The sequence below is a fragment of the Chlamydotis macqueenii genome, chromosome 2 (assembly GCF_036417535.1).
Source record: "Chlamydotis macqueenii isolate bChlMac1 chromosome 2, bChlMac1.mat, whole genome shotgun sequence".
Classification (NCBI taxonomy): Eukaryota; Metazoa; Chordata; class Aves; order Otidiformes; family Otididae; genus Chlamydotis; species Chlamydotis macqueenii.
Genome location: NC_141557.1, coordinates 150,115,727 through 150,129,953, shown reverse-complemented (window position 1 = coordinate 150,129,953; position 14,227 = coordinate 150,115,727). Strand labels below are relative to the sequence as shown.

The following is a 14,227-nucleotide window of genomic DNA, read 5'->3' as shown; positions in this document are numbered from 1 at the left end:
TAATTTTTATTTTCAAAGTCTGAATGCCAAAATATGGTGAGACTTGTTGGATAAATTTCACCATATGCCTGAATTTCTTTTCTTGCCAGCCTATTCATAGGTGAGATTTCTGTGAAACTAAACCAAAGCAAAGACATTTCAGTTACAGGACAAGCTTTAACTATAATAAGAGGTTTTAGGAAACTGCAAATGACAATAACATGTCTTTTAAGAATGTGCCTTTTACATGGTTTTTGTAGGAAATTATTTCAGCAAGGCACAAAGAAGATCACAGTTAGGGTACAGTCACTGTATAAAGTTTCTTTACTATTGGGGAGTTGGAAGATGAAATGTAACTCCAATTGCTGTTTTTATTAATTAATGATTAATTAGTATAATTACTAGAAATTCATATCCTGTTAATTAAGCTTAAGAGGTCTCAATTTTGTAGGCTTTTCAGCTGTGCTTTGTAAGTGGACCTGGTGGTCTGTGGGAATGAAGTAACACATAATCTTGAAAGACCAAGAGTCCAAAACTGAGTAATTATTCTGAAATAACTTTCATGTAGGTTATATATATTTACTCTAATTTCACTCTTGGTACGGCAGAGTTAAAAGTCCTGAAAGTGCATATAAACTTTTCTCTGGACCAGCCAAAAGGAGGCCTACATTTTGTAGTACCCAGCATGGAAGGCAGCATGGCAGAAAGAGGGGCTCATGTCTTTTCCTGTGGTTATCAAAATTCTACAAGGTAAGAAAACTAGCTTTCAGTGTTAGACTGTATTTTCTATTTAATCTCACAGTGTAGGAAATACAAATAATTTATTTGAATTATTGTAACTTTCAAAAATTCTAAAACTTAATTTGTGCTTGAAAGTGATGTGAACTGATGCTACTGATGTGAAGTAGCATCTCATGATTAGTAATTAGGATTTCTGTATTTATAGCTCTGCAAGAGGTAATGGAAAAGAAACTTGTAGTGCTTTATGAAATTAATGCGTAATATGAGTCCGTATGCATGTTGATGCAAGGTATTTAAGAATATAATTTGGAACTTGAGAGGAAAATAATCTGTGAAAAAGAGTAGTATAATTGTTAACCATTTTTCCTCCAATTGTGACTTCTCTAGATTTTGGTTTCCATGTGTTGATTCATATTCCGAGTTGTGTACCTGGAAACTTGAGTATACTGTAGATGCTGCAATGGTGGCTGTTTCAAATGGAGATTTGGTGGAAACTGTGTATACCCATGATATGAGAAAGAAGACTTTTCATTATATGCTGACTATTCCAACTGCAGCTTCTAACATCTCCTTGGCGATAGGACCTTTTGAAATCCTTGTAGATCCATACATGCACGAGGTAATAATCTTCATACAGGTCTACTTTTTGGTTTTGTTTTTTTGAAGAACTGGTGACTATTTTTATATTGCAACCAGTATTTATTGGTCAAATATGGATATGTCTAGATATGACCTGACCTCCATTGGTACAGGTATATGATAAAACGTGTCTAGTGATGCTGGTATTTAAATTTATCTACAAAATAAAGCCTTTGAATGAGCAGTAATTCTACTTATGCCTGAATTTATGGGGCTAATTTAGTTGGAGTTGGTAACAGCATATTTCTCAAAACAGCTTTAAACCCATACTGTTGCTGGTAGTGGATGGAAATTATTACTACACAATTGAGTAGTCTTCTGAACTAAATTTGACATTGAGTTTTCATTCTTAATGGATTGTTGCCATAATATTTAAGTCTACCAGTTTATATTGACATCTGTCGTTTCAGATTGGGTAGGCATGGACTTGGCAGGCAGATTAAGTTACCAGTTCAGCATAAAGACTGGCCTGTGTATTCTTCTTTTGAAAGCATGATAGGAAAATACTGGGAAATAGCTAGGTCTTACTTTGTCCAAAGGCAAACATCAGATGTTAATCCTCAGGAATGGTATTCTGTTGACTTTTACTGATGGGACATACTCACTTGTAAAATATAATAGCTGTTAAAAAAAAAATCAGTTGTTGATATTTGAAAAACTTGAACTGATAAATATCTGTGGAGTTTGACTTCTATAGAACTGACAAGAAGTTATATATCATTCTCAGCTTGGTTCCTGTGTCACTGCTGAAGTCACTGTCATTGGCTGCAATCCTAAGTTTTTAGAAAAACCAATAATAGCAAAGGTTACTTGTAGTTTTAGCTGTAACAAGTCTTCTAACCAGTAGTGCTGCTTGGCTGATTTGATAATAGCTAATTCTTTACTGCATAAATGAAACATATTATCTCCAAAAGGTTTTAGATTGCAAAATCAAAGAAGAATGCCAGGTGTTTTTAAATTATATACATCACTAGGTAGACATTGTTTGCATTGTCTGCTAAAACTTATTTTCCTATTTTTGCTCTCACAATTAAGATGGATATCCTGGTTTGGATATCCTTTTCTGCCTTTATAGTCATTATCACGGCTTGAAAATGCTGTTTTCTGTCAAATTTACAGCAGGTATGTTTTTGTTGTGTTGTGGGGTTTTTTTTTTCTGTTATGTAATATACTTGATGTTTATGGATTTAAATATATTCATCAGTCTTGTACCAAATTTTCCTTTGTAGGTGACTCACTTTTGCTTACCGCAGCTTCTGCCGTTGCTCAAACATACCACCTCATACCTTCATGAGGTGTTTGAATTTTATGAGGAGATTCTTACCTGCCGCTATCCGTACTCCTGTTTCAAGACTGTTTTTATAGATGAAGCTTATGTTGAAGTAGCTGCTTATGCATCCATGAGTATTTTCAGGTTGGTATTTGAGAAAATCACACCTTCTAAATCCACAGACTTAGAAGCTCTAGATCTGAGACTATTGTGAAATGTGTGAAGTTCTTATTATTTTTACAGGCTGAGTTTTGGGCTCTCCAGTTTGAAAAGGCTGGCTTTTGTTGACATTACAGACTTTTAACACCATTTCTAATTTTATATGTTGTGAAGATGTTGGATTTGTTTGGGTTTTTTTTAGAAAAAATCGGCAGTGGTTTTCTTTCTGAATTAGAAACACCATGCATGAAATATTTAAGATCAAATTAAGTGGAGAAATTTGATTATTTTTTATTTTTCTTCAGTTAGGAGGAGTTCAAAAGAGTTTTACCAGTTGAAGCAGACGACTTTGACTCTCCACAGAGAGTTGTGTATAGATGATAATAGCAGGAGATCTGCCTGGATTAAGGGTATTAAAAAAAAGACGTTACTATATCATTGGAAAACCAGTAAAGGAGTTATTTTATTTGTTTTGGCTTTTAAAGCAGGGTCTCTATTTTGTTTCTTTGGAGCTTGTGCTCATATCGTGTTATTTTCTTTTTATGGGGGTCCAGCACAAATCTCTTGCACAGCGCAATGATTATAGATGAAACTCCACTGACAAGGAGGTGCTTAGCACAGGCCCTGGCCCAGCAGTTCTTTGGGTGTTTTATATCCAGAATGTCCTGGTAAGTACGTTACAATTGTGTGTACAGTGAAATGAGGAAATTCTAGGAAACTCAAATTTTAATTTGAATGTTGTGTTTTATCAGAAGAATAAGTGAAACAGTAACTGCAGAAGAAAACAAAAAAAAAAAGTAAGAATAATAAAACAAGCTCAATTAATGAAAATCCATGAGATTTGTTTGTTTGTTTGAGAGGGGAATGTGAGATGTAAGTATTCCAAAGACTGTAGAGACTGAACGTGTCTTCTCTCAGAAATTGTTGCTACTGGGAAGTTGTAGTATGCTTGAGCACCTGGAAATTTAGAGGGGAGACTCTTTTGCATCATCAGTAAATTTCTGTCAGATATTTTGGATGAAGAAGTGTAACCTGCATAGGAAGTACTTGTGGAGCACAGAAGTAATAAATTATGAAGAATTTCAGGGAGGGGAATACAGAAATTAGTGTCAAATGGTCAAATTCATTGGAATGGTAAGCTGTCTGTAAGTCCATCCCTCAGAAAACTCAGAAAATCTCCCCGAACTGACTCTTGCAGTTGTGATCAGTGTTCGTTTTAAAGCCTTTTGCATACACTTTATGTATCAGGAACAAGGAGCCTGTTTTCATGGCAAAAGTATATATCCCAGAGTATCCTTGGCTTAAAAAAATAAACCAACATATTTTAAAGTTGATATTTGTACTATTATAGTTTCTCTTGCTCTCTTCATTGTTTCTATTCTGCTTCCATTGTGAAGATAATTTTTCCTCCCTCATAATGACTCCCTTTGTTTGTGTCTATTTTATTCACTTCATCACACTGTGTGCCATTCTTATATTTGGAATTCTGTTTCATGATAATTTTATAGGTTTTGTCCATGTTTTTCTCTCTTAGAATATAACTCTCAACAGAAGTGTTTAAATGTGTGTCCACCAGATTGTGAGATAGATATTTTATCTATGTGCTGTCCAAATCTTTTGCATTGCATTGAGATGTTTATCAAGAAATTAAGATCATATAGCTTAGCAGTTATTTTAACATTAGTGTCCATTTCCTCTCTTTTATTATTACTGTTTCAGTTAAGATAGCTTGGTTTTATATTTTAATCCGGGCTTCTGTGGTTAAAGTCAAGTTTTCCCTGGCTTTTCAGTTTCATCAGTCCCATCCAGGTGCCAAGTTACATAAATTGGTTCACAGCTCATCAGGCTCCTATTGACTTAGAGAAGTTATATAACCTGCTGAAATTTGTGACTATTTTAAGCTGGTCAAAAATACCACTACTTAAAAAATACCTTCTGAACGGCTATAATTCATGCTGCTTTCTTATTATAGGTCAGATGAATGGGTGCTAAAGGGAATCTCTGGTTATATTTATGGCCTTTGGATGAAAAAAACCTTTGGTGTTAATGAGTATCGCCACTGGATTAAACAGGTAACAACATAATAGTAGTGTTCCTGTATCTTTCAGACATTTTACATCAAAGAAGGTGCGATATAAAACCAGAATATAGTATAGTTTTTCACTGCTATCTAAATAAATGTTTAGTAGTGACAAAACTTAGAGCTAAAATACTTTTACCACTTGCTGTAAGAAAAAATGGCAAAACACATTCCTGTGACTGCCGTTTGAATAATAATTTTCATTGTATCTCTGTGCAGTTGGTTTTCCTCTTTTTGTTTGGGCTTTTGCACAAAACAAGAAAGAAAAAGTAAAAAAATATTGTACTTTTTTAAACAGTTAGAATAGAATATGGGATTCATAAGGAGATACAGTTGGTGAATTTGTTATATTGTGATGGCCATCCATATAGCTTGGAAGGGCTGCAGTGTTAACTTGGATCAGTAGTGGATCAGGTATCTTTTAGTATCATTTAAGTACTAAGTGAAATAATGAAACAGTAAAAAAACCATGTTGAAGAGATTTCCTTTCTTGGAAAATAAATTTCTGTCTATACCTTACATTTCCAAATGTAATGCTCTGAGACAGGTACTTTCTAGTGATAGCAGCAGTGACTCTTCATTTCTACCAGTAACGTTCAGTCGCAGAAAGATGTATGTCTTCTTCCTTTCCCTTCGATAACGTTCTCTTAGCGTTCCCCTTCCAAAAACTAGAGTGCTAATGCCGTGGGCTCCATTTATATTGCTTACTCACATGGGGACCCAATACCATATCCTTATCTGCCTGATGTACATCCAGCTCACCCAGGTGTGGGTGCTATAGAGAACAGCAGAACTGGATGAAGGTCTGTCTCGGAGTGCGCTGCTGCGTGCAGCAGAAGTTGCTTCCGGATATTAGTTGCTCCCTATGAGTTAGTTAGTTAAGTGCTTCCGCATAGAACTAAGAGGTGCTGTCAACAGCCTCCAGTTCTGCCCTTACTACTTTGAATGTATTAGCAATATATGAAAGTGTGTAAGTTGGTATGAATCAATAAACATCAATACCTATCAACATTTAGAAATTCTTTGACTAACACTGGGTTGCAGACAGATGTCAGTTAACTCTCCCTGTGCTCAAGCTGACATGATTTGATCCAAAAGCCATGTTGACTGTTGAGTGATAGTGAATGCATGCAAACATCTTGCCTTGACGTGTGCTTGTGAACATGGGCACAGCACCACGTGAATTGGCACTTGTTCCAATTCAGAGTCAGCTTCCGTCTGGCTTGGGCATGGGTCAAGGTGAGCTTCTATATGCTTCAGTCTGCTTCGTAAGTACACCTGATATTACTTTCCACTGCAAGGAAGTGGTGATCACCTTACTTCTTTTGGACAGAAACAACTTATTTATTGAACAATAATACTTTGTAGATATAGTGTAGTTAAATATTGTTGTGGGTTGACCCACAATCCAGACTGAGAACTGGTAATTTCTACTGGTTTATTATTGTTTGCCATGCTGAGAAACATCCCTGATTCTGAAATGCTTTTTGTGTTTTAAAACAAGTTTAATTAGGAGGTATGGCTTAAACAATGACATGAAAAGCTTTCCTGTCTTCTTTAAATAATTTCTCTACTTTTCAAAATTATGCTTGCTTACGTATTTTGTACTTTTTAGGAGTTAGATCAAATAGTGGCGTATGAACTGAAGACTGGTGGAGTTTTACTGCATCCAATATTTGGAGGAGGAAAAGAGAAAGACAAGTATGTTTATTTAAGCCACAAGTCATTACAGGGTATGTTTTTATGGGGCCATTAATATATGCCTTGAGTGTGTTGTGTAGCACAAGGCCAAAGGCTGAAGAACTTCAGCTGCCCAAGGCATGTATTACCAGTCTCATAAAGTACATCTTGAGTATATTGTATCACTCTTGTTTTGTTTTGCTTTTGTTTTAAATCTTGCACAGAATTAAGTATAATGAATGTTTTTAATGTTGTTACAAAGCTACTTTTTAGTAAGAGGATGAGAGAGAACATGGAGCCAGAATTTTGACCTGAACTATTTCTGGAGTTGTTAGGAATCTAGGCTTTTTACAGTATCATCAGTTTTCTTTTTCTTTGCTTTTTTTTCTTTCCACTCTCAGTTAACACTTTGCACTCTTATGCTGAGATTTCTTATCAATTGGAAAAAAAAAGTGTTAGATTGGTCATCTCTGAAGTACCACTGGTAACTGTGAACTGGCTGGGTTTGTGTTTTCCCAATAACTGTACCTTCAGTATTGCTAGCTTAGGAATTTTGTGATACTTCTGTACTACCCACTGAATAGTGCTAGCCACTGGAGGTAGAAATTATTGCTAGAGGTCAGATCAGTAAGTTGATCTGGATTTCAGTGACAATCTTTTTCTGAGTTTTTCTTTTATTGGATAAATTAATCTAGTTATGATACAGCATCACAAAGAGTTGCTCTTTGGAAACTGCGAGGCTGAGCGTGTGCAGGTGGAGTGGAGGTGGAAGAATGTGTGAATTTCTTGTCTTTACTGCAGCAGAAGCCCCTGTATTATGAAAACACAAACAACATTGTTTTGCAGGAGTGGTTTTCTTGCATTTGAGTGTGTGCAAATCCAGGTTTTGTTCTTTTAAAATGAAAACTCTGGATTTAGAACTGAAACAAGTATACAAATAACCAATTTAAAATTTGACTAATGGTGGTTTTGATTTTGGTTGGTTGGTTGGGTTTTTTTGAGAGGTGAAAAAGAAGAAAGTGTTTTCTGAAGTCAGAAATAGGATATACTGGCTAGTTTCCCAGCCAGGTGAATCCTCAACAACTGCCGTGTTTTCTGGATTTTGGCAATCACAGATGCCGCTGTGTATGCGTATGCATGCCAAGCCATTACTCAGTTTTGCTTGTCAGCTTATGATGGATTTTGATTTCGTTCATGCTCCTATTCTTTCAAGTAGTGAAGCAGGTCAAGTACCTAGATGCTTTTGTTACATATACCTCTGAAAAGCAAGTTACATCTAATTAGGTCTTGGCTGTCTTTTGAACATACTCCCTGAACAGAGAAACTAGATTCAGATTAACAGGATCAAATGAAATTAGAGAAGAAGGACACATTTAAAAAAAAGGAAATTGACTAAAATAAAATTCTGTTAATTATATTACTTTTATTGTATGTATTCTAGATTTGAACAGAAATAATTGAAAAAATCCTGTTCTAATGCTCTTAAATGTATCCTCCTTTTACACTATGTATCACTGTTAGTTAGACATTCTGTTTCTACATCTGTTTCATTACTTTATTGTATTACAGCTTGTTAATAATAATCATAATATCACTTAAATATAAATTATACCTTGCTGTTTCTTGTAGATTGCCAAGTTCTCTTGTATGTAAATTAAGTATATTCCTGGCTCTGGGAAATGATTCATATTTAGGGAGGTATTTTCATAATGATATCTAGAACATTTCTCTGCAATATATTTTTTGCTTTGTTGTCGTTGGTATGATGTGGTTTCCTGCCAAGCATATTTGCATTACAGCAGTCACAATTAATAATAATATGAAGAAAAAATTACTCTCATTTTTCAGCTAAATTAGAAGTAGAGTATAGAAATAAATCACTGGGAAAAAATAACTTATTTCAGACACATGAATTAATTTATGTGCAAAACACAGGTCTTACAGGTTCTTCCTGTTTATGTTTAGTGAAATACAAACAGTACTGTCCGGAACATTTATTGTAAAACAAAAAAATCCTAAAGCCTGGGAAAATGAACAAAAGGAAACTGCAGGTTGTCTGCTACTTGGATGAAAGTTTCAAAACAAAGCTTTGTGTTTGTTACATTTTCATTTTATGTTCTCCCCTCTCAGATTTCAGTTCTCTTCAGTCTTTGTGCTGGTACCACCCTGTTGTAAAAGTTAAAAACATGAAGAAATGTTTGTAGATATATTTCAAATGGAAGAAGCATATTGACAGGTTTATATTGAATGACTGGAGTGTGTTTGAGCATGTGAGCATTATAAATTTCCATGAGAGAGCTAGTTCAGTTTTCACTTTGACAAAGGTTCTAGGTCCATATTGCTAATTGCAGTTCTCATTTGGTGCCAATTCAATAAAAGTTTTAGAAGTATAATGATTGAAGAAAACTGTAATTGGAAGAAATTTGTTAATGTTGAATGAACTACAAAACGTAACTATCAAGTGCAAACTTGTCTTAGTTTAGTTTTGCAGTTAAATAATGTAACCAGTACCAAAATCAATTGACACTTAGTAAATTTAAGAAGGCCAAGAATGTGAATCCTGGCTTGGTTGTAATTTTCAAGAAAAGAATTTTACCAAAGTCAATCAACTGTATAATTTGATGCTGGATAAATAGTTTTATACTGAGACCAAATTATTATATAATGTCTGAGCCACAACCTCAGTTTCCTCCTTGCATTTCAATTCTTTCATGGTTGCTAACCCTTTCCTGCCTCCGAACAGAGAAGTATCCAAGATAACGGGAACATTTTGGTAAGGAAAACTTTAGTAATTGCCTATCAACTAGAAACAGCAAGTAGTAAATCTAAGTACCTTCTTATTCATACACTCAGTATGCCTAAGAAGGGTAGTACTTGCTTAAATTTAGCAATACTTTTCATTTTGTATCTTCTCAAGATGTTTAAACAGACATCTATGAGAGAAGTCAAGGGAATCTCCCAGTAAAGAGAAGAAAGGAAAAAAATATTAAGGTGTTTCAGCCACCTTAGTTCTTGCCATCTCCTGAAATCTTAAGAGCTTCAGATAAGGAGCTAAACACTGGTCCTGTTCTGGTAGAGGGCTTCTTGCTGGCATATGTCTTTCAACTGCATGGAAAGCCTAGTTAAAGTTAAAATGGTTTGTTTAGTGTTTGTTTAGTCTTCCAGAACTTTGAAAGTTCTGGAAGAGCAATCTTCTTGTGAGGTAACTGATATGAAAGATCAAGCTTATAGCACTTATCTTTGATTGTTACGATTTGTGAATTATTTCATTCTGTCTCTCACTGTTGTCTTCTAAAGTCTTTGGACAAATGACGTGCCTGGTCCACCTGGAAACGGTTTAGTTAGGTTATCTATAAGCAAGAATCACAGGTGAAGAATCAACTTTTGAGCCTAGAAATTTTTAGCTGTCATTTTCTATGTCACAATGGCCAATTTCTGATTCTCCACCAACCAGCATAAAATAAGTCTGGATTCTCACTTCTTAAAAAGTTGGCCTGACATGATGTGGGTCCAGTTTCTTAAGATGTTTGTTATTAATTTGTGGAAAACTCAAATGTCTTGTGAAAAGAACTAAAAGAAAAAAACATAGCACAACAAAATACAGTTGCCACAGACTTGATTCATCAATAAAATAAAGTCAGACTTCTAATTGTCTCCACTTCTCAAATAATTCAAAGGGGGCAAAAAGGTCTTATTTTCCTCTAGAGTTACAGGATTATAGCAACTTTTCTACTTTGAAACTGGGCTATAGGTCAGAATGTTTGTGTTCTGAAATGTAAAACTTGGAGAAAGTTAATTTTGAAGCTCATCAAAGTTAAGTCTTTCAGTATTTTATTACTGTGCAGCCGCTAAGGCTGTCCAGAAATCAGTTCTGTTTTTAAAAGTTTCAAGGTTTCACCATTTGTTTGTCTTCTGATATGGAATGAAATTAAACCATTTAAAATATTTTGGTTATAGACGTGAAGGGTATGTGTGAAGGAGCACCACAGATACTTCAAGTTACAGAAACACTGTGGCAGCTGTAATGTGATGCTCTGCTTAGTCTTCCTTGGCATGTTATCTGATTTAGAAGACATCAATTTGCCAAAGTACTGAAAGCATAAAGTTGCTAACTAAAATGAAAACCAAGCAATTCCTTTGGATCATCACATGAAAGTCTGCTGTGAATTTTAAAACTCTTACTTTTCTTTAATTGCAACAATTATTTATTTAAATATAAAATAGTCACTGTACTTAAATATAAAATATAAATGTACTTAAATATAAAATAGTCACTTTTAAATGAAAGTAGAACAGGGAGAATGTCAATTCATGAGTAATTTCCAGACTCAAGTCACAGATTCCTTGCTCTGGTTGCTACTGCTACCGCTCTCTTTACAGTAATACACAGCATGTATTACCTGTCATTATTCTCCATGCAGTACTTGCTGTATGTCAGGTGCATACAACCATGAGACTTTTCTGTACAAGCGTTGTCATTTTAAATATGTCATAATTCCTAACTTTAAAGCAGTAGGAGAGATCCTAAATAATTGTTGGTGTAGCTGTAATCTTGGTTGCTAGGATATATTTTAAGTTTCATTCCATAAAATACAAAATAGAGAGCTGTTTTATTTTTATTTTTATTTTCCAGCCCTGCATCACATTTACATTTTTCTATCAAACACCCTCATACACTGTCCTGGGAATATTACACTATGTTCCAGTGTAAAGCACATCTTGTTATGAGACTGATTGAGAACAGGATTAGCATGGAGTTCATGTTACAGGTAGGTATTTAAATGCTTATGTGGAATATAGACAATTTTTTTTTTTATTTGGTTGCATTTCCATTCTTTAAATGGAGTTTAAGGAAGAACAAAACAGGTCATCATAGGATTCCATTTGTATTTTCAGTTTTAGCAGGATGGAACAAATATAAAACATAGATCATTTGTGTTAAGATAAGGTTAACTATTATTCTTATACATAACTTGTAATACTTTTTATACGTTGCGTATTCTTGTTAAGGTATTTCGTTGCTTTGGGTTATTGTGGTAGGTTGTTAACACTGAGGACCTGTTTGACTGACCCTAGCTGGTGTTCCTGAGAGCTGAGGTAATCAAATTATAAACAATGAAAGTAATGCGAATCGCTTCTGCTTTCTCCACTGTATAAAATTTTCAGTGCTAGAAGGAGCATAGATCTTTATATTAGAATAAGCATTTGAATACAGGATTGTAATTTCATTCCGAAATGCTGAACTTCTGCAGAGTTGTATTTTTTCTTATTTACTAAATATATTTTGTGACATGCCTTAAAAAACATAAGGTGCTATGAACAAACACCCAGTTAGAAACTGGGTGATGCCTTTTCCTATCAACTTCAGTTATTTTGAGTTTTTTTGTTTGTTCTGTTTTTGAAAGATAACATATATGTACTTGTGCTAGAGCTATTATAAGCAGTTGTCAGGTTGAAAATACAGAAGATGCACCTTTTTTAAAGCTTTCCTTATATAAATTTTAATTATTCTTTGCAATTTTTAAAAAGTAATAGCAAAGCAGAGAAACTGATTACTTATTTCTAAAAAGCAGATATAGTCAGTGATCTGTTTTATTGTAGATAATTTTTGAAAGCTGATGGTCTTTTAATGGATTTTGTGTGTATGTATATGTAATTCTGAGGAAGTTGGTTCTTTGAAAAAGCTCAGGTGAAAAGGATTACTTAAAAATGTACCCCTTACCCTCTGCATTATAATTTGGTAAATAAAGGCCACAGCGGCTTGCAGGGACTAACTTCACAAATTAAGTGGTTTTGAAGTATAGAGGTGCTTAGAACTAGAACATGGATGCCAAAAAGTATTTCTATACTCCACTTTGAATTCAACTCTGTTAAAAAGCAGAGTGATGAACAAAGAAGACACTGTCTGCAAATCACGATTTCTGATATAGACAAACAAATAATTTTCTGAAATGTCTTTATTTTGAAATACTTTTTTTTGAGGCTGGTTATCAGAGAATGGGTTTATTGACCTTTTGCTGCAAGTCAGCTGCAACTAAACAGAGAAGCTTATTTTATATACTGAGGTATTTAGTGAAAGTAATAACTTTTTATCATTTTAGGTTTTCAATAAGTTGTTGAGTCTGGCCAGCACTGCTTCATCTCAGAAGTTCCAGTCACACATGTGGAGTCAGATGTTGGTTTCCACATCTGGGTTTTTGAAATCTATCTCAAATGTCTCTGGCAAAGACATCCAACCTTTAATAAAGCAGTGGGTGTATCCTTTTTATTCTTGGTCTGGATTGTTAATACGGAGAATGAATTTGGTTTTTTTTTAATTGGCACTATTAAAGGAATGTGAAGGAAGGTATGAAATATCTTTGCTTAAGACAGTTAAGTACATTATTCTTTAAATTAGAAATAGATGTAAGCCATGGGTTTGCAGTCCTTTCATAGTCATTTAGAGTATGCTAGCATTTTTGGGTGTTCTTTACTAGAAGTGATTTCATGATTATAAGTTTTGCTTTGAAAGAAACACAGGAACTCTGCTAGACTTTAAGGCCAAATTATACTAAAGGGATTCCAGAGGACACTGCCCATAGAAATATGCAGAAGTCTGACATGGAAAATGCTATAGTCTGGTGCATTTTAAGATGAGATTTCCAGTAAATTACCATGAAACAAGTAACCTAAAGTGCAGATTGATAATTTAAAATATGCTAACATTTAATAGCTTGTTAGCCTGTGTTAATATTACCATTTCAAGCAATATAAACCCCTGTGTGTTGATTCTTCAAATTTCAGTGGTATTAGTCAAAAAATAGGAATTTTTATTTTGGATTGATGAGGGCAAACTTGAATTTGCTCCATTTAACAGGTTTAATTGGTAGTTTTAATTAACATGACTGCAGGCTAAACACATACATCACTGCAGTAAAACCATACTTTACTGTTCTAACAGAAAGCAAAAGTAGGTACTTATATTTAGGCATAATTTATTTGAGCTGACTTAATGTTCATACATGTCTATAACTAAAAACCACAGTAAAATTAATGTTAATAGAGTAATATAATAAGTTAGTATTTTGTCTGTGTAAAAAGTAATCATAAAGTGTAAATACACATTATTCTGATTTCCATACTTGTCTGTGCCAAGCAATTGAGGATAATAGGGGTTCTATATGTACATTTATTGACCCTACAGCTATACCTAAATGTCAGCATTACTACGAGCTGGGTGAATCTTTACCTCTGTTTGTAACTCTCAGATCTGGGGATTTTTTCAGCTTCTCTGGACTTTGGACCCAAGGCTGATCCTCTTAACTGTAACTTGTGTTTAATCCTGTGGTTGCAACCTTTCTACCATGCTTCAAACACTGTTAGACCTATGATAGTAGATTTTCCACGTTGTAAGACCGCAGCGGGTCTTTGTATTGTTTGGGAAGATATTTTATTTCTGTTAACTAGCACTATTTTATGCTGTTAGTGACTGCTGTGTTGATGCTGAAGGAACTGCTAAAAATGTCTTAAGCTGTACCTGATGATCAAGTCACAGGCCTTTATGAAGGCAGCCACCGTGAACAGAATCAGTCTGAGGAATCGAGGCAAATAACCATATTTTGGGAGAAAAGTTAATAATGACTGTACAATAAGAAGCCTCTTTGAATCTGGCAGCTCCTCCCTTAGATGTCAGGACATGA

At 34.5% G+C, this 14,227-nt stretch overlaps 1 protein-coding gene across 2 annotated transcripts in view; it reads left to right on the top strand.

Annotated features, from left to right (window-relative positions):
• Positions 1–14,227, top strand: part of TAF2 (TATA-box binding protein associated factor 2) — a 61,936-nt gene that overhangs the window by 10,596 nt on the left and 37,113 nt on the right. For both annotated transcript variants that reach the window (XM_086741210.1, XM_086741211.1), the window contains exons 5-12: positions 588–729; positions 1,108–1,339; positions 2,589–2,773; positions 3,343–3,456; positions 4,761–4,860; positions 6,484–6,569; positions 11,182–11,317; positions 12,650–12,804. In XM_086741210.1, coding sequence (XP_086597336.1) covers positions 588–729; positions 1,108–1,339; positions 2,589–2,773; positions 3,343–3,456; positions 4,761–4,860; positions 6,484–6,569; positions 11,182–11,317; positions 12,650–12,804 — 1,150 coding nt within the window. The remainder of the gene's footprint in view (positions 1–587; positions 730–1,107; positions 1,340–2,588; positions 2,774–3,342; positions 3,457–4,760; positions 4,861–6,483; positions 6,570–11,181; positions 11,318–12,649; positions 12,805–14,227) is intronic.